Source organism: Ranitomeya variabilis, chromosome 5 (genome assembly GCF_051348905.1).
Source record: "Ranitomeya variabilis isolate aRanVar5 chromosome 5, aRanVar5.hap1, whole genome shotgun sequence".
NCBI classification, from domain to species: Eukaryota; Metazoa; Chordata; class Amphibia; order Anura; family Dendrobatidae; genus Ranitomeya; species Ranitomeya variabilis.
In genome coordinates, this window is record NC_135236.1 from 632,574,188 (window position 1) to 632,600,461 (window position 26,274).

The 26,274-nt window shown below is 43.4% G+C and overlaps 1 protein-coding gene across 3 annotated transcripts in view; it reads right to left on the reverse strand.

Annotated features, from left to right (window-relative positions):
- Positions 1-26,274, reverse strand: part of ARAP3 (ArfGAP with RhoGAP domain, ankyrin repeat and PH domain 3) — a 239,241-nt gene that overhangs the window by 52,666 nt on the left and 160,301 nt on the right. For all 3 annotated transcript variants that reach the window (XM_077266276.1, XM_077266274.1, XM_077266275.1), the window contains exons 22-26: positions 17,750-17,855; positions 17,516-17,663; positions 16,356-16,424; positions 15,460-15,534; positions 13,530-13,644 (exon numbers count right to left, since the gene is read on the reverse strand). In XM_077266276.1, the coding sequence (XP_077122391.1) occupies positions 13,530-13,644; positions 15,460-15,534; positions 16,356-16,424; positions 17,516-17,663; positions 17,750-17,855 (513 nt within the window). The remainder of the gene's footprint in view (positions 1-13,529; positions 13,645-15,459; positions 15,535-16,355; positions 16,425-17,515; positions 17,664-17,749; positions 17,856-26,274) is intronic.

Here is a 26,274-nt window from a genome sequence, read left to right on the forward strand (position 1 = left end):
ATCATTTTCGTAATGCGTGTGTCCCTTTGTAGGATACGTAAGGCATAATCCGCCATGTGGGCCAAAGTTCCACTTGTCAAATCTCCGGTTGTGATTGGTTGAGGGGCAGTTGCAGGCAAATCTACGTCACTTGTGTCCCTCAAAAAACCAGAACCCGGCCGTGACACGCAACCAATTTCCTGTGCCCCCGTGAAAGTTTCCGCATTAAAAATATACTCATCCCCATCATCCTCCTCGTCCTCCACCTCCTCTTCGCCCGCTACCTCGTCCTGTACACTGCCCTGACCAGACAATGGCTGACTGTCATCAAGGCTTCCCTCTTCCTCTGGTGCAGACGCCTGCTCCTTTATGTGCGTCAAACTTTGCATCAGCAGACGCATTAGGGGGATGCTCATGCTTATTACGGCGTTGTCTGCACTAACCAGCCGTGTGCATTCCTCAAAACACTGAAGGACTTGACACATGTCTTGTATCTTCGACCACTGCACACCTGACAACTCCATGTCTGCCATCCTACTGCCTGCCCGTGTATCCTCCCACAAATAAATAACAGCACGCCTCTGTTCGCACAGTCTCTGAAGCATGTGCAGTGTTGAGTTCCACCTTGTTGCAACGTCTATGATTAGGCGATGCTGGGGAAGGTTCAAAGACCGCTGATAGGTCTGCATACGGCTGGCGTGTACAGGCGAACGTCGGATATGTGAGCAAAGTGCACGCACTTTGAGGAGCAGGTCGGAGAACCCAGGATAAGTTTTCAATAAGCACTGCACCACCAGGTTTAAGGTGTGAGCCAGGCAAGGAATGTGTTTCAGTTGGGAAAGGGAGATGGCAGCCATGAAATTCCTTCCGTTATCACTCACTACCTTGCCTGCCTCAAGATCTACTGTGCCCAGCCACGACTGCGTTTCTTGTTGCAAGAACTCGGACAGAACTTCCGCGGTGTGTCTGTTGTCGCCCAAACACTTCATAGCCAATACAGCCTGCTGACGCTTGGCAGTAGCTGGCCCATAATGGGACAACTGGTGTGCAACAGTGTCATCTGCCGATGGAGTGGTTGGCCGACTGCGTTCTGTGGAAGAGCTGTAGCTTCTGCAGGAGGACGAGGAGGAGGAGGAGGGGGTGCGAACGCCTACAGCCAACTGTTTCCTAGACCGTGGGCTAGGCACAACTGTCCCTAAATTGATGTCGCCTGTGGACCCTGCATCCACCACATTCACCCAGTGTGCCGTGATGGACACATAACGTCCCTGGCCATGCCTACTGGTCCATGCATCTGTAGTCAGGTGCACCTTTGTACTCACAGATTGCCTGAGTGCATGGACGATGCGCTGTTTAACATGCTGGTGCAGGGCTGGGATGGCTTTTCTGGAAAAAAAGTGTCGACTGGGTAGCTCGTATCGTGGTTCAGCGTACTCCATCAGGGCTTTGAAAGCTTCGCTTTCAACTAACCGGTAGGGCATCATCTCTAACGAGATTAGTCTAGCTATGTGGGCGTTAAAACCCTGTGTACGCGGATGCGAGGATAAGTACTTCCTTTTTCTAACCAGAGTCTCATGTAGGGTGAGCTGGACTGGAGAGCTGTAGATCGTGGAACTTTCGGGTGTGCCGGTGGACATGGCAGACTGAGAGACGGTTGGAGACGGTATTGTTTCCGCCGGTGCCCTACATGCAATATTTCCTCCTACAAAACTGGTGATTCCCTGACCCTGACTGCTTTTGGCTGGCAAAGAAACCTGCACAGATACTGCCGGTGGTGCGGAAAATGGTGGCCTTACAGTGACGGAAGGGATGTTGCGTTGCTGACTAGCTTCATTGGCCGAGGGTGCTACAACCTTGAGGGACGTTTGGTAGTTAGTCCAGGCTTGAGAATGCATGGTGGTTAAGTGTCTATGCATGCAACTAGTATTTAGACTTTTCAGATTCTGACCTCTGCTTAAGCTAGTTGAACATTTTTGACAGATGACTTTGCGCTGATCAGTTGGATGTTGTTTAAAAAAATGCCAGACTGCACTCTTCCTAGACTCTGATCCCTTTTCAGGGATTGCAGACTGAGCTTTAACCGGATGGCAACGCTGTGCTCCAACAGGTTTTGGCTTTGACACGCGTTTTGGTCCAGATACGGGCCCGGCAGATGGAACCTGTTGCGATGTTGATGCCTGCTGCGGCCCCTCCTCCACCTCCGCTTCTGAACTACTGCCGCCTGCACCCTGTTCCCCCAATGGCTGCCAATCGGGGTCAATAACTGGGTCATCTATTACCTCCTCTTCGAGCTCGTGTGCAACTTCGTCTGTGTCACTGTGTCGGTCGGTGGTATAGCGTTCGTGGCGGGGCAACATAGTCTCATCAGGGTCTGATTGTGGATCTGTACCCTGAGAGGGCAATGTGGTGGTCTGAGTCAAAGGAGCAGCATAGTACTCTGGCTGTGGCTGTGCATCAGTGCACTCCATGTCAGAATATACTTGTAATGGGCATGGCCTGTTAAATGTTTCACTTTCTAAGCCAGGGACGGTATGTGTAAAGAGCTCCATGGAGTGACCCGTTGTGTCGCCTGCTGCATCCTTCTCTCTTGTTGTAGTTTTTGCTGAGGAGGACAAGGAAGCGACTTGTCCCTGACCGTGAACATCCACAAGCGACGCGCTGCTTTTACATTTACCAGTTTCGGAAGAGGAGGCAAAAGAGCTAGAGGCTGAGTCTGCAATGTAAGCCAAAACTTGCTGTTGCTGCTCCGCCTTTAAAAGCGGTTTTCCTACTCCCAGAAAAGAGAGCGTTCGAGGCCTTGTGTAGCCTGACGACGAAACTGGCTCCACAGCTCCAGACTTAGGTGGAATATTTTTATCCCCACGACCACCTGATGCTCCACTACCACTACCATCATTACCAGCTGACAATGAACGCCCACGACGACCTCTTGCACCAGACTTCCTCATTGTTTTAAAATCTTAACCAAAGTAACTTTATTTGTTGCTATCAAACAACTTACACGGTGAGCTATAACTTCAGTATGATTTCAATATCCCTTAACAGGTTGGTGAGACCACAAGGAAAATCAGGCACAATGTTACACACTCTGTTTTCTGTGGCACAAAATCACAGAGATGACACACACGCAGGACTGTCACTCAAGCACTAATGTCAATATTAATCTCCCACCTAATTTATTTATTTTTTTTTCTCAGGGAGACTTTAGAAACCAAATAATATTAAAAAAAAAAAAAAAAAAGGCTTTCTATGGCCCACAATTAGAGAGAGAGAGGTGGCACAACCAGGAGTCAAGACTGGCGCACAAGCTGAAAGGGCAATATTACTCTCCCACTGTTTTTTATGTTTTTTTTGTTTTTTCAGGGAGACTTTAGAAACCCAATAATATTTAAAAAAAAAAATAAATAGGCTTTCTATGGCCCACTGAATGAGAGGGAGAGAGGTGACACACCCAGGAGTCAAGACTGGCACACAAGCTGAAAGGGCAATATTACTCTCCCACTGTTTTTTTATGTATTTTTTGTTTTTTCAGGGAGACTTTAGAAACCCAATAATATTTAAAAAAAAAAATAAATAGGCTTTCTATGGCCCACTGAATGAGAGGGAGAGAGGTGACACACCCAGGAGTCAAGACTGGCACACAAGCTGAAAGGGCAATATTACTCTCCCACTGTTTTTTTAGGTTTTTTTTTTTTTTTCAGGGAGAATTAGAAACCAAATAATATTAAAAAAAAAAAAAAAATAGGCTTTCTATGGCCCACTGAATGAAAGGGAGAGAGGTGGCACACCCAGGAGTCAAGACTGGCACACAAGCTGAAAGGGCAATATTACTCTCCCACTGTTTTTTTATGTATTTTTTGTTTTTTCAGGGAGACTTTAGAAACCCAATAATATTTAAAAAAAAAAATAAATAGGCTTTCTATGGCCCACTGAATGAGAGGGAGAGAGGTGGCACACCCAGGAGTCAAGACTGGCACACAAGCTGAAAGGGCAATATTACTCTCCCACTGTTTTTTTAGGTTTTTTTTTTTTTTTCAGGGAGAATTAGAAACCAAATAATATTAAAAAAAAAAAAAATAGGCTTTCTATGGCCCACTGAATGAAAGGGAGAGAGGTGGCACACCCAGGAGTCAAGACTGGCACACAAGCTGAAAGGGCAATATTACTCTCCCACTGTTTTTTTATGTATTTTTTGTTTTTTCAGGGAGACTTTAGAAACCCAATAATATTTAAAAAAAAAAATAAATAGGCTTTCTATGGCCCACTGAATGAGAGGGAGAGAGGTGGCACACCCAGGAGTCAAGACTGGCACACAAGCTGAAAGGGCAATATTACTCTCCCACTGTTTTTTTAGGTTTTTTTTTTTTTTTCAGGGAGAATTAGAAACCAAATAATATTAAAAAAAAAAAAAAATAGGCTTTCTATGGCCCACTGAATGAAAGGGAGAGAGGTGGCACACCCAGGAGTCAAGACTGGCACACAAGCTGAAAGGGCAATATTACTCTCCCACTGTTTTTTTATGTATTTTTTGTTTTTTCAGGGAGACTTTAGAAACCCAATAATATTTAAAAAAAAAAATAAATAGGCTTTCTATGGCCCACTGAATGAGAGGGAGAGAGGTGGCACACCCAGGAGTCAAGACTGGCACACAAGCTGAAAGGGCAATATTACTCTCCCACTGTTTTTTTAGGTTTTTTTTTTTTTTTCAGGGAGAATTAGAAACCAAATAATATTAAAAAAAAAAAATAAATAGGCTTTCTATGGCCCACTGAATGAGAGGGAGAGAGGTGGCACACCCAGGAGTCAAGACTGGCACACAAGCTGAAAGGGCAATATTACTCTCCCACTGTTTTTTTAGGTTTTTTTTTTTTTTTCAGGGAGAATTAGAAACCAAATAATATTAAAAAAAAAAAAATAGGCTTTCTATGGCCCACTGAATGAAAGGGAGAGAGGTGGCACACCCAGGAGTCAAGACTGGCACACAAGCTGAAAGGGCAATATTACTCTCCCACTGTTTTTTTATGTATTTTTTGTTTTTTTCAGGGAGACTTTAGAAACCCAATAATATTTAAAAAAAAAAATAAATAGGCTTTCTATGGCCCACTGAATGAGAGGGAGAGAGGTGGCACACCCAGGAGTCAAGACTGGCACACAAGCTGAAAGGGCAATATTACTCTCCCACTGTTTTTTTAGGTTTTTTTTTTTTTTCAGGGAGACTTTTGAAACCAAATAATATTAAAAAAAAAAAAAAAAAAAAAATATAGGCTTGCTATAGCCCACTGAATGAGAGATAGCGCACACACAGCAGTGGCACACAAGCCCTGACTGAGGCCAATATTTTTCTCCCACTGATTGATGTAGTGTTTCTGTGTTGAGGTAGATTTTAGAACACAAATCACGGAAAAAATAAATAGGCTTTCTATGGCCCACTCAGTGAGAGATGGCACACACAGGGATGGCACTGTAGCAGAAATGCCAATCTTAATCTCCCACAAAAAAAAAACAAAAAAAAAAAAAAAACTGTCCTACAATTACTATCTCCCTGCAGTAATGTAAGCCAGGTATGGCAGGCAGCAATAGGAGTGGACTGATGCACAAATTAAATAAAAAGTGTGGACAAACAAAAAAGATAGCTGTGCAGAAAGGAAGGAACAAGAGGATATGTGCTTTGAAAAAAGCAGTTGGTTTCCACAGTGGCGTACACACAGCAATACAGCTATCACGGAGCCTTCTAGGGCAGCCCAATGAGCTACAGCGCTGAGGGGAAAAAAAAAAAAAAATAGCTTCCACTGTTCCTGCACACCGAAGGTGGTGTTGGACAGTGGAAATCGCTGCAGCACAAGCGGTTTGGTGGTTAGTGGACCCTGCCTAACGCTCTCCCTGCTTCTGATGAAGCGGCAGCAACCTGTCCCTAAGCTCAGATCAGCAGCAGTAAGATGGCGGTCGGCGGGAACGCCCCTTTATAGCCCCTGTGACGCCGCAGACAGCAAGCCAATCACTGCAATGCCCTTCTCTAAGATGGTGGGGACCAGGATCTATGTCATCACGCTGCCCACACTCTGCGTTCACCTTCATTGGCTGAGAAATGGCGCTTTTCGCGTCATTGAAACGCGACTTTGGCGCGAAAGTCGCGTACCGCATGGCCGACAAGCACAGGGGTCGGATCGGGTTTCATGAGACGCCGACTTAGCCAAAAGTCGGCGACTTTTGAAAATGATCGACCCGTTTCGCTCAACCCTACTTGCCACTACTGTAAGAAGCCAGGTCATTTCCAAAGAGAGTGCAGGAAAAAGTTGGCAGATATAAAGTCAGGCAAATTTGTTCCCAGAAATAACCCTCTCCAAACGGCCAATCAGCAGAAATCTACCATCATAGATGGTCCCATATCAGATTCAGATTGACTCGATGTGTTACAAACTTCCCTACCAGCTAGGAGACCTATGATACAGGTGAATGTGGGGGGGAGAGAGATTCCATTTTTGATAGATACAGGTGCAACTTCCTCAATTTTGAATCAAGATTTTCTTCCAAATCCGGAAGATATTTCAGAACAAACAACTTTTGCTGAGGGTTATGATGGGGTAATTCGAACACTGCCATATACTGTGCCCCTAGAGGTCTCATTAGGACCTAAATGTTTTGCATCCAGATTTTTGTATGCCAGAGGTGCCCCAACATGTCTGTTAGGAACTGATGTACTAAAGAAATTAGAAGCTAACATCAATTTTAGGGAAGATGGCACAGTTATGTTGACTATCCCTGATGATGCAGAAACATTAGAACAATATGTCAGAATTCAGGCTTTTGAGGATTATGCTGAAGAAAAAGAGTACACCACAGATCTAGATCTCTCAATGGTCCCAGAAACACTGTGGGCACAGGGTGACACTGATGTGGGATTATTGCATATCTCTCCTGTAAAATTATCTGTGCAACCAGGAACTGTTCTCCCACAGCTCAGACAATACCCTGTGAGTGCCCAGCAGGAATTAGCGATTACAAAACAGATAGAGGGATATAGAGAGAAAGGAGTTTTGGTAGAGATACAATCACCTGCTAACACTCCTCTGTATCCAGTCAAGAAGAGAACTCTTGATAAGGGTTCTATGCCCAAATATCGTATGGTACATGATCTAAGAGAAATAAACAAAGTTCTAGATCCTATCACCCCAGTTGTACCCAATCCTCATACGTTACTATCACAGATACCAGCCAGTTCTCAAGTGTTTACTGTAATAGATCTTTCAAATGCATTTTTCTCGGTTCCTTTACACCAAGATAGTTGGCATTTGTTTGCATTTACATTTAAGGGCAAACAGTTGGCGTGGACACGCCTTCCACAGGGAATGATACACTCCCCTACTCTTTATTCAAATGCCCTACAAACAGTCCTCCAGAGGTTTGAACCCGAACCACAGGTAGTAATTTTACAGTATGTGGATGACCTACTACTTTGCTGCCCAGATCTAGAAACAGCAGAAAGGTCCACTGTGAGTTTACTATGTTTTCTAGGAAAAGAAGGGTGTAAAGTGAATAGACAAAAGCTACAAGTTTGTCAGATCAAAGTGGTCTTTCTAGGTCATTGCATTTCTCAAGGTAAAAAGCATCTTACACCTCAAAGAACTGAAGCAATAAGACAGATGAATGAGCCTAGAAATCATAAACAGCTACGAGCATTTTTAGGAATAGTGTCTCATTGTAGACAATGGATTATACATGCCAGTCAACTAATGCAACCACTGTATGACTGTGTAAAAAGTGAACCTTATTTGTTGACAAAAGAAGGTCAGATTTCGTTCCAACAATTAAAAGATGCCCTTGTTTCAGCTCCAGCGTTAGGGCTACCAGACTATCACATTTGCTAGGCTTCAGACTCTTAATTTAGCAACACTGCTACCTCTCGAGTCTGAAGGGGGGAATAAGGACACTGATCCACACGCAAATTTTTTCCCTACAGACACACATGATTGTACAGAGCTCATTTTACAAGAAACGGTAGGCTTACCCAATGTATCCGAAACACCACTTCAAAATCCAGATTTAGAGCTGTTTATAGATGGTAGTAGGTTTGCAGATGACACAGGTAACTTCCATACAGGGTATGCAGTTGTGTCAGAATCTGAAACTCTCAAAGCAGAGCCACTTCCACCGAAACAGTCTGCACAAGAAGCAGAACTAACAGCATTGATTGAAGCGCTAAAAATAGCTGAAAATCAGACAGCTAATATATACACTGATTCTAGGTATGCACATGGTATTGTGTTTGATTTTGGAGTAATCTGGAGAGCTAGAGGTTACATGACAGCGTCAGGACAACCTGTAAAACATGCTTCTCTTATCAAACAGATCTTAGAGGCTGCACAAGAAACAAAAGAAGTAGCAGTAATTAAGGTAGCTGCACATGTGAGACTCGACACTAGGGAATCTAGGGGAAATGATAGGGCTGACAAAGCAGCCAAAGCAGCAGCAGTCAAACCCTTACAGCAGGTTCATACTGTAAACCCCACAGAAAATACTGAAGATAGACTGAGACAAGCACAGGAAGATGCAGGAGAAGAGGAGAGGGACAGGTGGAAAAAGGAAGGGGCAGAAGAACAAGCAGGAATTTGGAAGAAAGATGGACTAATATGTCTACCTAGAGCCTGGTATCCGATTGTAGTTGGTGGACTGCACCACCCTACTCATGTGTCTGCAAATGCAATGACACTACTGGCAAAGCAAGTCTGGTTGGCTCCAGGTTTTGGCAACTACGCAAGAGACTATTGTGCAACATGCGCTATATGCCTGGCACATAATCCCGGACAGACAACAAAGACCCCTATGAAGCACCACGTCCGACCTCTCTATCCGTTTCAGCGATTACAAATAGACTTTATCCAGCTGCCAAAAAGTAATGGGTATGAGTATGTGTTGGTGTGTGTGGACATGTTCTCAGGGTGGCCAGAGGCCTATCCAGTTCGGAAGGCTTCAGCTAAAAACACTGCTGTAAAGCTAGTTGCCGAACTGATACCCCGTTACGGTCTCCCTGAAGTGATCGAGTCAGATAGGGGTACTCATTTCACTGGAGAAATATTTCAAAATGTATTGAAAATGTTGGGTGTTGAAAGTCAGTTACACACTCCGTATCATCCTCAAAGTTCCGGTAAGGTGGAACGCATGAATGGAACTTTAAAATTAAAAATACAGAAAGCCATGGCTGAAACAGGAAAGCCTTGGACAGAATGCCTTCCACTGGCCCTTTACTCAATACGCAATACCCCAAGGGGTAAGACTAAACTGTCTCCATATGAAATTTTGTTTGGCAGGACTGCCAATTTAGGATGTTATTTTCCACAGCAACTTGTGTTAAATATTGAGTCATTGACTTCTTATGTGCAAAATCTTCAGAAACAATTAACTAAGGTACATGCACAAGTTTTTGCTTCCCTTCCAGATCCTGACAACACTGAAGGAAGTCACAAGTTGGAACCAGGTGATCAAGTCTATGTAAAAAGACACACCAGAAAGGCTCTTGAACCAAGATTTGACGGACCCTTCCAAGTCCTGTTGACAACACCTACATCAGTCAAGCTTGAAGGAAAGGCATCATGGATACATGCAAGCCATTGCAAAAGAGCAGTATAAAACTCATAACATTGATGTTAATAGTATTAACCTCAACGGAGGCATGGGATAGACTAAATTCTTTAACCCCTTTGAATAATAGATTCGTGCAACATCATAGAAAATTAGTACATGACTTGTTAAATAATACACAACCCCTAGCAGATTGTTGGATCTGTACCCATTCACCAGTATCAGCCACAAGTATACCTTTTCTAGCAGTTCCCGTGTCAGTTGAAGAAATATTCGCTTGGCCTAATTGTTCAGACAACCTGGCCAACAACCAAATTGGTAATACTAGGCTGTGGAATACTACAATCGCCATACCAATTGTGGGATGGGTAGAATTTCCTTGGTGGCAGGGTAATCTTACAGGAAGAATAGGCAACTTACAATATTTTGCATTCAGGGGAGGAAAATGGGTACCTAGAAATAAGACTGGATTAACTGATCTAGGACAGGTCCCCACTGAAAATCTACAGCTCAGTTTCAGTACAACCACCGACTCTTCTTATGCTTTCAAACCTACAATGTTGGAAAGGTACATACATAATAGAAAATGGGAACATTCTGCGTTGTTCCCCCAAGGTGATGCAAACAGTTGTACAAGCAAACCGGGGAACCTGGTTTGTAATGAATCCGATGAGTATATCAGAGGAATGCCTTTATGTGGGAATCCCGCAGCCGGGTACTGTAGCCCCTTGGGACAAAAACCCTCTTGGTGTATGCTTCAGAATGTATCTAGATTTGTGGATTTGGCTCACAGATTGGTATTGCAGCACTCAGCACTATGGGATCTGCCTGAAGGTACATTTTGGATATGCGGAGAAGGAGCATATAAATGGCTTCCCGTAGGTATAAAGGGTACTTGTACATTAGGACGCCTAACCCCGGCTACTTTCATAATTCCAAATAAACAAGTGAATATGCAAGCCGTGCCCAAGCACACACTGTATAAAAGAGCTGCAGATAACTCACCACGTCCCTCAGGGAGACCACACATAGTGCAAATGGGTATAGCCAATAAAATTGTCAGTTCTATTTTTATTTATCCTATGTTAACACAGATGTGGGATAAATTAGTTAGAGCTACGGATTATTTAGATGATCAGATCTGGGATATATTGGATATACTAAATACTAGTATAGCTGTACAGAATCAGCTCATAATAGTCATCAACCAACATACCCTGGTATTGGATTATCTAACTGCCTCACAAGGGGGTATGTGTCAAATCATCGGACCCACCTGCTGTCATTATATAGACCCGAATAGTACTATGAGTATGACATTTAAATTAAAGGATGTACAACGACTCAGAGATCAGTATGATAAAGACAATGACCAGAATAAGGATAGCTGGTGGTCTGATACTTTCTCTTTTCTCAACCCAGCCAACTGGTTCAGAGGGATTGGTGGGTGGGTTGCTGGGATCATGCAGAGCATAATACATATAGTTATGATTATTGTAGTCATATACGTACTATTTCAGATTGTGCTCAAGAGTATCTCAGTATGCACAGATAAATTTTGTGTAATAGATGCAAGAGTATAAATTTTCTTCTTTATTCTTATGTTATCCTCTAGTGATTCTAATTAATATTACCGTACTAATTTTTGTTTTTATATTTTAGTATACTTATTGCAAAACAAAGAAAAGGTTGTGAGAGTTAAACGGAAGAATTGATACTAGATTTGATTTTCTTATTAATAATATAAGTGTGTACATGTGTAATACCAAAAATAAAGGCTTTGTCTTTGGCCCTGTGGTAATCTAAAATATGGATATGTTAAAGGGGGATTTGTGATAGATTATAAAAGGAATATGTCAAAGGGGGAATTGTAGAGATCAGATTGAAGAATCCATTTTGTCTTCCTATTCAGAGACGTCTGGCTCTATATGAAGAAACTTGAGCAAATAGACATTTCCTTTTATGGACGCATTCCTTCTTGTTATTGTGACCTTTAACCTACATTCCAGAAGTTGAACGTTATTAGTAGAATAGATACTCTTTGTTAGAGAATATGAGCGCTTGTACGCATGTCTGTAATGCTTATCTCTTTGCCATATAAAAAGAGGGGTGAGAGACCAGGGGGGCCAGATGCGCTCCTGGGCGATCCCTGCATATGATCACACAACTCTTGTGCTGCGTGTCATTACTTGGATTCCTATATTAGTAAGCCGGGGACTGATAAGGACTCAACACATCAAATGTTGGCAACTACTATATCAGTGATAAAAAACAAACATAAAAAAAAGACGCACCACAAGAAGATTCGGAATAACCAGATTAATCTACGGGGTGAACACAGGCCTCCAGATATATATCTAGTTGGTGAACCACAAAGGCCACTTTCATGGTAGATAGTAGTCACTATGTAAAAATGATCTTTAAAGAGATACCTGCTGCAATTCACAGGAAACAGATCAGCAATGTAAAGATATAATTAGATATAACCTTGTCTATATACCATATAACAATCAACAGCATGGTCAGCTATAATACATATTGTCCCATCTCCAAGATCCTATCCCAATGTAGCAGGTGTAATAATAATATTAGCATATATCTACAATTAGGAATGTAATATAGTTTTTCTGATCCGCTATGTCTCTTTCCTCATGTGCAGGCATTGCAGGACTCCATGGTTACGACCACTGGCAATTAGCTGTCACTTCATTGGTGGACGTAACCATGGATACCTAAGGTCCCGCAATGCCTGCACATGAGGAAAGAGACAGCAAATCAGAAAAAAAACTATACTACATTTCTAATTGGAGATATATGCTAATATTATTATTATTATTATTACATATTGGGATAGGATCTTTGAGACAGGAATACCCCTTTAAATCATGGAAAGTGCACAGTATACTCACCCCACAACATATTAAAGGAAACCAACGCACATTTCTTTGCAACGGCTACGTCATCTGGAGTTATTAGACTGAACGTGCGAACTGGCGTTTTATAGTATAGTGGCTCTTTACCTCTAGTTATATAGCCGGTCGCCTGCACTCACCCTGTAGGTTACTAACATCTGGGTATTCTGAATCTTATTGAGGAGGGCTCTTTTTGTATGTGAGGCTTTTAGCACTGGTATATGTGTATTTTGCTATTTTTCTTGATATTTTCCATACATAATAAAGTGATTTTTTTTATCCTTTATATAAGTTTCCAACACCTGAAGGAGAAATAACTATGAAAAAAACATTCAGTTACTCTACAAGTCCCTGGCAGAAACTTAAAGGGGTTGTCCAGGCAAAACCGATAAGTCTGCAGTCACACTGTGAGCTGCGGGGAGTCACTGGTTTCAGACTCGGAGAGGAGGGTATGTATGAGTTATACATATCCCGGCCAGTGGGCGTATGTATGGAGCGAGGTCGCGCCCTCTAGTCTGGCTGGCCGTGTCACTATGACCGGGGGTATTTATAACTTACACATATGCTCCGTTACCGGGTCAGAAATCGATGAATCCCCTCAGTTCACAGAGCGTGCGCTGGGGGGATTAATAACCGATAGTCACACAGAGCGACTGCAGACTTTTCGGTTTTAACTGGACAACCCCTTTAAATAGTTTTAGGAATGTATTGTAGATGTTTTAAAGGGGATGTCCCACTAAGTACACTTTCCACCTATCTTTTAGATGGATCATATAAATGTATGAATACTCAAAATCTGGCCTTTGAAACTCCACTGATCCTGGTGGTCATGCTTGACCCTCCAATTCTTGGGATTGGTGAGGTCCTGGCAATCATACCTTTATAATCCATCCTGTGGATAGGTGACAAATCTAAAACAATGTACTACGACAATCCCTTTAATGAACCAATGGGAACTGACGGAAAGAGGAGAGGATAATATTACTGGAATAACTTACTGGATATTTCTATGTGACCTAAATGAAATGTGTTAATTACAGATCCTTCAGTTTTATCACTTACCCAGTTCTCCATTTTCAAAAACTTCAAAAGTCAGCCAGATATCCGTACTGGGCTGAATATTCCGCATATCCAGTACCTGATTGGTGAGGGCTTCGGCGGTCATGACAGGAGAAACCTAAGAGGAAGGATACGGTAATAACATAATTCATACGGCAAAGGCTTTGAGGGCCTTCACTGACAGAGTGCAGAAATGGCCAGTAACCCAACCAACGAGCATTAAACAATGACATTAATAATCCTTCCTGCCCTCAGATATTTCCCTTTCCCACCTTCCCCCCATTACACGACCTCCTTTACTTCTTTGCAGATCCCTAGATATATCCAATCCTTTTATAATATTATCTTACCTCAGCCGCCCTACAATCGGGACATGCCCGCCTCTACAATTTAGCGATTCAGATATTTATGTTCTTACTTTACGGCCTGGTTGGTCTGTTGACCTCATCTGTACTCCTGTTTCAATGTCAGTACTTTATAATATGTTTCTACATTTTGTATGCTACTTATACTTCAATAAAAAAGAATAATAAAAAAAAATTAAAAATCCTTCCGTTCTGGAAAATGGAGATTATTTTTTTAAGAAGTAATTTTTTAAAGTTGCTTACTTTGCAATTTGCAAATCTAAAAGCTCTGATTGTGTCAGAAATGCAGCATCCAGTTACCTAAAGCCCCCGTCTCACATAGCGAGATCGCTAGCGAGATCGCTGCTGAGTCACAAGTTTTGTGACGCAACAGCGACCTCAGTAGCGATCTCGCTATGTGTGACACGTACCAGCGATCAGGCCCCTGCTGTGAGATCGCTGGTCGTGTCGGAATGGCCTGGACCTTTTTTTGGTCGTTGAGGTCCCGCTGACATCGCTGAATCGGTGTGTGTGACACCGATCCAGCGATGTCTTCACTGGTAACCAGGGTAAACATCGGGTTACTAAGCTCAGGGCCGCGCTTAGTAACCCGATGTTTACCCTGGTTACCAAAAAAAAACAAACACTACATACTCACCATCTGATGTCCGTCAGGTCCCTTGCCGTCTGCTTCCTGCTCTGACTGACTGCTGCCGTACACTGAGAGCAGAGCACAGCAGTGACGTCACCGCTGCGCTCTGCTCTCACTGTACGGCGGCTCAGTCAGAGCAGGAAGCAGACGGCAAGGGACCTGACGGACATCAGATGGTGAGTATGTAGTGTTTGTTTTTTTTTGGTAACCAGGGTAAACATCGGGTTACTAAGCGCGGCCCTGCGCTTAGTAACCCAATGTTTACCCTGGTTACCCGGGTGCTGCAGGGGGACTTCGGCATCGTTGAAGACAGTTTCAACGATGCCGAAGTCGTTCCCCTGATCGTTGGTCGCTGGAGAGAGCTGTCTGTGTGACAGCTCCCCAGCGACCACACAACGACTTACCAACGATCACGGCCAGGTCGTATCGCTGGTCGTGATCGTTGGTAAATCGCTATGTGAGACGGGGCCTTAAGAAATACATCGTTGGATTCAGCTTCTATTCATGCTGCTCTCAGATAAGATAGCAAAATCCTGCTGAGTCTGCTGACAGATTCCCTTTAAGAAGTTTGGACAGCTCCTTTTAAAGGGTTTTTTGCTCTCTTTTCAAGAGAAGTCATTTTTGTAAGAGAAACAAAGAAATCAGACTTACTACCAGAATCTGCCCCCTGCCCTAGTATGGCCACCCCAAAGCCAACGGTTATGACCAATTGTGACCTCTGAAGCCATGGAGATCAGGTGACTTGTGATCGGAGGGCCATTGCTGGTGTGGAGCAGCAGTCCTGAAGTAGAGGGTACCCCCCCCCTTCAAAAGTCAACCAGATGTCCCCCCCATCCCCCCCACCTGGTGAAGTAAGGCTTCATTTTTTGTATGGCATTTCTCTGCTAACTTTAAGAATGAGCGGAAAAGTCCTTTGAGTAGATTAAAGATTACTGACCTTTAGTGTGACACAACGATCTTGCTCCTTCCTTTCTAAGTAAACCTCTATAATAAGATCTCCAGCTTGTGACAGCTACAGAGGGAAGAGAAAAAAGTGGATGAACTTTGTGTCCTATTGTGTTTTTGTAGATTGTTTTTTTTTTTTTTTTTAAAGGGAACCTGTCATTAGATACATGGTGCTCGAAACACAGGCAGCACGACTCAGAGCCAAAAGACCTATCAACTGGAGTACAGCAGGGTGATTTTGTCAGGAAAACATACCTGGCTACAATAACACAGCCAGGCTCTGATTCGTGCTGCTTGTGGTTCAGCTGCAAGAATTAAATGACAGGTTCACTTAAATAGTAAAAAAAAAAAAGAATAATCCCTTTAATATGGGCCTAAGAACTGACAGGCAGGTAGTTGTTACCTACCTGTCTGTTCTACCCAGTGCCGGCTCAGAGCAGTCATGAATCGCTCCTGCTGGCGATTCTCCTGCTCCACGTCAACAGAGCAGCTCTTCCTCTTCTAGACTATTCTGTTGAAGGAGCTTGACCGTCAACGTCATGCTGATTGTCAGCTGGTTCCCTGCAGTTAGGCAGCGGGAAGTCAGCTGTCAATCAACATGATGTAGGCAGTTACTCCTGTCATCAAAGCAGAGCAGAAGAAAAGCATCTACTCTGTCAATGTGTAGAATCGCCGGCAGGAGTGGTCTGTGACGGCTCTGTGCTAGCAGAGATCAGTAGCGGGCACAACAGGTAGGCAGTTAGCATCTACTTTCCTGTTAGCTCTTAGGCCCATAGTAAAAAAAATCAATTGCTCCCGGACAATTATTTTAAGCATTTGCCAACTCGGCATAGCAGAGAAGACATCATTAATTCAGATGTGTCCGACACTAACTGTAACGCTCATTACCTGGACATCCTTCCACGTGGTAATTAGGCTATTTTCTAAATCCATCTGCGTCACTTGCTCTTCATCAATCTTGGAGAAAAAAATATATAGTAGTCAGTGTACAGTACATGTTATAGTCTCTAATTAGACCTGGTAGACCAGTTATTAGTTCAGTTACTAAATTAGAAAGCATAATCCTGGAATCCAGTGCAGATCCTGAAACGTTCTGAACTTGTGGCTATAATAAAAATAACAATCTCATATCACAGACTTGGACTTCATAGGCGCACCGAAATGGCGGTAATAAGGGTTTTCAGAATGCCCCATTGCCATGATACCCCAATGGCACCTTGGGATTGCATCACAAATAGGGTGATAGAAACTCAACAGACAACTGCACCATTTCAAACCGTTTAAGTACAGCTGTAAGATGTGACAGAAGCATCTAAACAGCAGTGATCAGAGTTCACTCCAGTTGCTGTTGTTGGATGCAGGGGCTGGCTGTGTAATACAGCTGGCATCCGACCTGTATGGGACAATCTCAGCTCCTGAGCCCACACTAAACATCCGCACCTGACCTGTGATGAATACATAGATCTCTGGTTGTTACAGGGACAAAACAATTCCTCCACCATCAAAAATGTCAGGAAAAAAAGGATTATTACACATAGTACACCCTATGTGTAAGCATGTGACATGGATCCCTCCATTTTTTTCCTTACACTAATTCTCTGAAAATACTATTTTAAATTAATACAATGTTAAAAACCTTCAGGGCTTTGTATATAAATGTACCCTAATATTTGGAGAATTAGGTGCATGGCCCAAGTGGGTAAACTATCAGAATTGCTGCAACATGCTTGCCCACTGTCCTGGACATGTCCTAGGACTACTGGACATAGGGAACGTTGTATTTGTACACCCCAGGTGGCCGAAAGGAAGTACCCAGAAGTGGTGGGCAGGTTCCCGGGAGGGACAGACTGTGGTTGGGGGTTTAAATATCGCCAAAAACTATGAGAAAATGAAAACCTGGATTGACCTCTGAATTATCACGGTACAAAATATGAAATATGAGACAAACCCTTTAATTACAATTTGTTGCCCTTCCTGTTAATATCAGGTCATAGAAATTAGAATTAATATCAAATATCTGATCAATAAAAAATAAAGACTCCACTTACAGAGAAGACACTGGCATAGTTGTCAATCAGATCCTCCATTATCTTGACCTCATGTTCTCCTTTTCCCTCCGTCTGAAATAGGCTGGGAGCAAACAACAGTGACAGATTCTTGGTGCACATCTGGTTTAAATCTGCGCATTTCTGGACCCTAGCAAAAAAATGGAAAATAAGTGGATATAGGGGAAGGAGGATGGGGTACAGAAAGCAGAAGATGACACTGATAAAGCTGATTACCGATAGAGGTGACCAATCAGCGCAGCCAGTGTTGCTCGATTTACTTTTGGAAGATGGTTTATCAACTCCATGTATTTCTCCAGTCTCTTGGCCTTTTCTGAGTGCTCTGAAAAAATATATACTTGGCTTCAAGTAATGTTTATAATACTGAAACAGGTGTAAAAACAATTACATATAAAGTTCATATTGAAACTCTCAGTACATGAATGCAGTGCCAAAATCACTGCCAGCACATTAATACAGCCCTAGAACCACCATCAATACATAAATGCAGCACCAGAACCACCTTCAGTACATGAATACATCACCAGAACCACCGTCAGTATATGAATACATCACCAGAACCACCTTCAGTACATGAATACATAACCAGAACCACCGTCAGTACATTACCAAGCTTAGTGATGTAAGCTTGGTGATGACTAATTGCAATTTCAGGTCAGCCCCATATACATGGATACAGACGAATACAGGAAGATGATAACCGGAAGTTACCAGTTCTTCACAGGCCGCACAATACCAAAACGCAATATTTGTGTTTAGAGCAACATGTACCGCACAACTGTGCATCTAAAAATTGTCAATGCAATTTAATGTGATGTGACTGGTTGAACTTTGGTCACAAGTAATTTTGTGCCCAAAGACTTCAATGTAAGGTGCAGTAATTTTTTATTGTAATGTAATTTGTACTTTAATTTTTTCAAGCAATCCTTTTGCTTCTCCCCACTCCAAGCACAGTTTAATTAAATTAGTGTTAACTAATTTATATGTTAAAAGTAAACAATGCCATACCTAATAAACATTAAAAAAAAATGTTTCCCCTAAATAATTTGATCAAATTGCCCTTTAAAAAAAACAAAAAACAGTTTTATGGTTTCACATATATCTTGCATTGGTCGCTTAACAACTTGTATTATTTATGCATGGAAAGTGAAAGCAAAGTGGAACTTTGGGATCCCGAAAAATGCAGCTAAAACGGAGGAAAAAATGCCGCAAAACTTGTGTTTTTTTGTGCAACTTTTTTACTGCCAAGAGATCAGGTTTTGGCTACACCTAAGAAGGCAGCAAAAACATAATGTGTGAACATAGCCTTAGAATAGTTGACGTGCAGCTGTAGTCTAAAACTATCTTTGGAAATGAACATGATTATTAGGTTTGGTGCATTCCAGAAAACTTGTGCAGGACATGAGAAGTCTTGGAGATAGGAGTACGAGGGTCAGTTTATGAGTAATGCTATGCCAGGTTTAAGGGATGCCAATGGGCTGTGTAAAATATCGTCTGTCATTTACTGGCTTATTTTCGCAGGCCGACAAACGTTCTATGTGCACAGAACAATTATTTTTATGACCGCTCTGTGCCTGTATAAAGTCATGTTGTTGGCAGCACAATTCCAGTTTACACAAGATGGTGTGCTGCTGATAATGATGATTTTTAAGTCTATTTATATGAACATCCTACGTGTTCACTGGTCTGCTTAGATGGGCTGATAGCTAGGAATGAGCATTCATTCTTTCGGACAATCATGAGTGATTAGTCACAGACCATTTGAAGATTCTAGAGTATAGGTAGGGTGGTGGCCAGAATAAAGGAAGAAGATGTAGGATGATGCAGCAGTGATGTCAGAAGAAGAAAGCCAAAATTTGCCGATATTTTCTCCTTATTTGATTGGAATAAATATAACACTGAAAATAAAATTAAAAAAAAGATGCCATAAACAAATCTCAATGTCAGGACATTTTCCTTACCCAACAAATATAAGCGACATGAGTATTGTGACCACAGTGTTGGAGAAGTAAATGAGACAGTGGTTTTCAAGAAGTGATTGTCACAAGTGGGTCACTTCTTCTTGGGAGATCTGGGTTTAGAAAATCACTACGTATTGTGAATCGCAGATCTTCCATTTAGCCTAGGTGTTTGTGTTTCATATTAAATGGATTTTGTTTCCTTTGGTGCTGGAGAGGTTAACAACCCTTTCTATGCTGGTTAGAAACTGTCAGTTCCACCTCACAGCTGTTCCTGACCTTGTCATTCCCTCTCCCTTTTAAATCTGGCCAGACCTTCTCTTCCTCGCCAGTGAAAGTTTTGCTTCCTAGCTCCTCGGAGTTGCTGTGCTGAGTTGGAGATCGTTGTTGCTGCTGGAGATTGTTGATTGTTGTTTTTGGGTTTATGATTTCCTTATTGTTATATTCCCATTTGGTTTGTACATTTCTACCCATTTTATGTCAGTTGCTTTTTGTTATTCCTGTTTGTCTGTGTTTATACACTAACATTTCTGTCCTAGTTATCCTGGGGAGGGGACAGCTTAGGGTATAACAGGAGAACAGTAAGGTGGTGGCCCAGACCTTCTCACCTTTAGAGGTAACTTTGGGAGCAGGCATAGTTAGGGTCCCAGCCCTAGGGATAGTGCAGGGCCTCTTTCTTTATTTACGTAAAGTCACAGCATGACAGTGATGCCTACTATATACCCTTTCCAAAGAAACCGGGCACATGTATAAAGAGCCATATCAACGTATACAGCTTGGTTATTTTGCCTTCTTCAGGCTTCCTGTAGTACAACTCAGCTGTTTGACCTGTGCACCAGTCTCTTCTTCCTGCTACAGTGATCATGTCATGATGACAGAAAGACCACTGCAGCCAATCACTGGCTACAGCAGTAACCTGTTTCAACCAGTGATTAGCTGCACCACTTGCTGCAGGAGGAATTAGACAGTGGTGGGGGATTGAATCTTTTAGGAACAGGTCAGGCAGCAGATCAGTGAATTGGATATTGTTTTTTTTTTTACTCCCATTCTATAAAAAAAGTTCTGTACTTGCCAGAGAATCCCTTAATGTTTATATGTAAAATAACAAGATGGGGTCTGTTTTTCGCCATCCATAAACGTCAGGGAAATGTTGATCGTCATGCAGAGCGGCACATAAATAAGCCAAACTAAAAGCAAACTAAAGGGATGAGCAACCATAAAAAGCTAATGTGATACAGAAGGAAAGAGTAAGCGGGAGGACAAGGCAAGTACCTTGTTTTTCTAATTTCATGGCTTACCGAGCAATGCTTCAGTTTTATAGCAAATTGCAAATTTACTATTAAAGATAAATCGAGCAATTCTGTAACAGGAGCCTGGACATTGTGTATAGAAAACTGGCGATCTGAAGAATCCTCTGCACTAAATCACAGAATGACTCACTAGTAACACGGACTATTGCATGTCTCTACTAGGATATCAGCCATGGTTTTTGGCCATTGTGTGCATCAGGCCGGCGTCACACTTGGCGTAAGACAATATGCCACGTATTATACGTCCGTACTACGGCCGTAATACGGAGAAATGTTCCCAAAATATTGATCCGTAGTCAGGGTGTGTCAGCATATTTTGCGCATGGCATCCTCCGTATGTAATCCGTATGGCATCCGTTGTTCTGTCTCCGCCATAATTTGTTACCTCCAATTATCTGTTTGCATAATTTGCAGTTTCTCAGCCAGTATACAGGACTTGATATATTCATACCTTTATTTGTAGTGCTTTGGCTCCCTCTAGCGGTCAGAGTCATGTTGACAGTTGTATTTTTCTGTTATGTATTTTTTATGTCTGATTCTCCTCCTCCTTTGCAATGCATTATGGTAGCTCAGCCTACATTTCCCTCCATTATCATTTCACTTCCAGTTTGCCTTCCAGGAAAGAAGCTTACACTTCATCCCCCTTGCGATTGCATTGCCGGTATGTCTTTATGCTCTCTGTAGATATTTCTGCTCTATATTAGCCTAGCTTAACCAGTTGCACTCCTAGTTCAGTTACTAGCCTTCTAAATGTAATGCATAACGTTTATCATGTGTAGTATGTATTTGTTCCCTACCATGCACTGATTCTATGTATATCATTGTTCACAGTTTCACCGCATCAATATACCACTACGTTTAATAAAGCACAGACTCAACCACAGTCTCCTTATTGGACCCCGGTATAGCGGTTTAGCTGACTGGATAGCTACAATGAGCCTGCCTCATTTAGTGAGGACAGAACAGTGAAACGGCAGCCATCCAACTAGTGGGATTCAAGTCACCGGCTACTCAGAGACTAAATACAGCTACAGCAATCTCTGCACAGCCAAGCACTTTCCCAAGACACCATGTCTCACAAATCGCATAGAACAAGGTCCGTTACTTCCGTCTCCTCAAAGACAACATCCATCAGCAGCGCGGTCGCCATTGCCCGCGCAAATGCTGAAGCCGCCAAAATACGAGCGAGCTTTGCTGACCAAGAGATGCAACTTAAATTAGAAAAGGCACGCTTAGATGACGAAGAGAGAAGGTCACGATTAGAGAGAGACGAGCAAGAGAGAAGGTCACGCTTAGAGAGAGCCGACCAAGAGAGAAGGACGCAGTTAGAAAAGGCACGTGTGGATGCCGCCTTAGAAAGCCTAGCAGCAAAAAGGGAAGCTGCCGCAGCCCTCGCTGAAGCGGAATCGCTAGAAGCCGCGCAAAGTCCCAAGCTGCATAGCCAAAGCAGTACGTCGAGTCTGGAGTTTCCACTACAAGACTCAACACAACGCACATCTCAGTATGTTAATGAACTTCCTGATCCAAACTATAACCCTGAACCAGCACCAAAACGAGAATACGACGTCTCCAGCGAAGTGAGCGAGAGCCACCACGAGGCTCAGCTCCAGGACAGAAACAAACTCGAAAACGTGACACAAAACAACTCTGCTAATGACTACCTTGCCCCTCACCAGGTAACCAATGTGGATCACCCTGCTGACACACCGTACGTCAGACCGAAGCAATACGACACCGGCTGGCGCCACCCTGAGGACACTAACAGGTATGAACGCACCTCACATCACCATCAGGGCGACCCATCACCAGCTTACTCTGCTGACAACCGGTTCACAACAGAATTTGCCAGGTTCTTCACACGACGTGAACTGGTTGCCAAGGGGCTCATGAAATTCACTGACCAAGCTGAAGGATAGAGAGCTTGGAAAGCTTCCTTCCAAAATGTCATTAGAGACTTGGGGCTACAACACAGGGAAGAGATAGACCTGTTAGTGAAATACCTGGGAGAAGAGTCAGTCAAACACGCAGTAAGAATCAGAGACATTAATATAAATCGCCCGGAGACTGGCCTCAGAGAGATCTGGAAGAGGCTGGATGAGTGTTACGGTTCGGCAGAGGTAATTGAAAGAGCCTTGTTCAAAAGAATCGATGACTTTCCTAAAATTTCTAGCAAAGGTCTCCAGAAACTTAGAGAGCTAAGCGACCTACTAAAGGAAGTCCAAGTTGCCAAATACGAGGACGACCTACAGGGACTTGCATTTCTCGACACAGCCAGAGGTGTTAACCCTATAGTCCAGAAGTTGCCCTACAATCTACAGGAGAGGTGGCTCACACATGGTTCCACGTACAAATACAAACACAGTGTTCCATTTCCCCCCTTTTTCGTTTTTGTAGACTTTATACACCAACAAGCGAGAATTAGAAACGATCCCAGCTTTGACTTTGCAATGCCATATGCCACACCGTCACCACCTGCGAATCCACGCAGAACATCTGTGGCAGTACACAAGACTTATGTTTCTTCTCCAGGTTCTAATTACAGGTCTGCTGGCTGCTCCCAATCAGAGACAAAGGTGCAGGACCCTGACAAGCAGTGCCCACTTCATCAGAAGCCTCATCCTCTCCTGAAATGCAGAGCCTTCAGAGGAAAATCTATGCCAGACCGCAGAAGCTTCCTGAAAGAGAACGGTATCTGCTACAAGTGCTGCTCGTCCACAACTCATCTCGCCAAGGATTGCAAGGTCAGTGTAAAATGCACAGAATGTGGCACCACAGACCATAACACTGCTCTACACCCAGGCCCAGCTCCATGGAGTGCACAAAACACGCCAGCTGACAGTGAGCATGGCGGGGAGGAAAGGAACACTGATACAGCTACGCCAGAGATCACTTCACAATGTACCGAGGTCTGCAAAGGGACAATAGACAGTAGGTCCTGTTCAAAAATATGCCTTGTCAGAGTATACCCAAAAAGCCATAGAGACCAAGCCGTAAGACTGTATGCTATCTTGGATGATCAAAGTAATCGATCCTTGGCAAGATCAACATTCTTTGACCTATTCAACATCAAAGGGCCAAGCACTCCCTACTCATTAAAGACGTGTGCAGGTACTGTGACAACAGCAGGCAGGAAAGCTACAGACTACCAAATCGAGTCATTAGACGGACAATTCTGCCTACCACTACCTACCATCATCGAATGTAACCAGATCCCAGACAACAGATCTGAAATCCCTACGCCAGATGTAGCAATCCATCACGCTCACTTAAAGCGAATAGCGCACCTTATACCGGAACTCGACCATCAGGCCCAGATAATTCTGCTGTTGGGGAGAGATATCCTGCAGGTTCATAAAGTGAGACGTCATATCAATGGACTCCACAATGCTCCCTATGCCCAAAAGCTAGACCTAGGATGGGTCATAATTGGCAACGTATGCTTGGGACGCATGCACGCCCCATCTTCTGTGACAAGCATGCTGACAAATACATTGGTGAAAGGACGACCATCTCTGTTTCAACCTTGTATCAATGAGTTCCATGTCAGGGAACTGCCACACAGCATCCAACTGCCCAACCATTTAATAGACTTTACTCACGACAGCAGTATAGTGTCGGGAAGCTATGAGGATCAGTTAGGGTGCACAGTCTTCCAGAGAACTAAGCAGGACAACCAAGTGGCAATGTCGGTAGAGGACAAGTTGTTCTTGGAGGTAATGGACAAGGGACTCGTTAAAGATGAGACCAACAGCTGGGTCGCACCTCTTCCCTTCAAAACCCACAGACCACGTCTACAGAACAACAGAAATCAGGCATTACAACGTTTCTCCTCTCTCAAACGTAATCTGCAAAAGAAACCAGAGATGAAAGATCACTTTTTCTCCTTCATGTCAAAGATTTTTGAAAACTGTCACGCAGAACTAGCTCCCACTCTCAAAGACTCTGAAGAATGCTGGTTCCTACCTATGTTCGGAGTATACCACCCTAAGAAACCAGGCCAGATTAGAGTCGTGTTCGATTCCAGTGCCAAATTTAATGATGTCTCCCTAAATGACATTCTACTGACAGGACCAGACCTCAATAACAAACTGCTGGGAGTACTTATGCGCTTCCGTAAGGATTCCATTGCCTTCATCGCTGACATCCAGCAAATGTTCCATTGTTTCCTTGTGAGAGAGAGAGACAGGAACTTCCTAAGATTCTTCTGGTACAGAGACAATGATCCTACTAAAGAAGTCACAGGGTATCGCATGAGAGTGCACATCTTTGGCAACAGTCCTTCCCCTGCAGTCGCCATTTATGGACTCAAAAGGTCGGCTCAGGAAGGAGAAGCAGAATACGGAGCAGATGTCAGACAATTCATAGAAAAGGACTTTTATGTCGACGACTGTCTGAAAGCCATGCCTTCAAATGAGACTGCCATCAGTCTTCTCAGGAGAGCCCAGGACATGCTTGCCTGCTCGAACCTTAGGCTTCATAAAATAGCCTCAAACAGCCAAGAACTCATGGAAGCGTTCCCTTCTCAGGACCTATGCAATGGTCTCAGAGACCTGGACCTGGGGTCAGACCCCGCACCAATGCAACGCAGCCTTGGGCTTCTCTGGAATCTACAGTCAGACACTTTCACCTTTCAGGTCAACCAGGAAGAAAGGCCTTTCACACGTAGAGGCGTCCTGTCTACCATCAACAGTCTGTACGATCCCTTGGGTTTCGCAGCTCCTGTTACTATACAAGGCAAGGCCCTACTAAGAGACTTAACTAGGGAAACATCTGACTGGGATGCACCGCTGCCACCTGATAAGAGGATCCAGTGGGAAGAGTGGAAGAACTCGTTAGCGGCACTCTCCAACCTGAATGTGCCAAGACCATACGCCCCTGTGCCATCTACTGAAATACAAAGCCAAAGACTGTACGTATTTGCAGATGCTTCTGTCAAAGCGATTGCCGCTGTTGCCTACCTGAGAACTGTAGACTCCAAAGGTCAGTGCCACATTGGTTTCATTATGGGGAAGGCCAAACTCGCACCACAACCAGAGCACACTATACCCAGGTTAGAGCTTTGTGCCGCAGTCCTAGCCATTGAGTTAGCAGAGTTCATCACATCCGAAACGGATATCGACCTGACACAGGCCAAGTTCTACTCAGACAGCAAAGTAGTCCTGGGATATATCCACAACGAAACCAGGCGATTCTACGTTTATGTCAATAACAGAGTGCTACGAATCAGGAGATCAGTTCATCCAAAGCAGTGGCATTACATACCCAAAGACCAGAATCCTGCAGATCATGCAACTAGAGCAGTTGACGCAAGTCGACTAGGAAGCACAACGTGGCTGTCAGGACCAAAACTATTGTACATTGAGGAATGTTTTCCAGACACCTTTGAACTAGTAGGAGAGGACTCAGATGCTGAAATCCGCCCTCAGGTGTCTACACTTCATACAATGACCTCTGTTATCCAGCTTGGATCTTG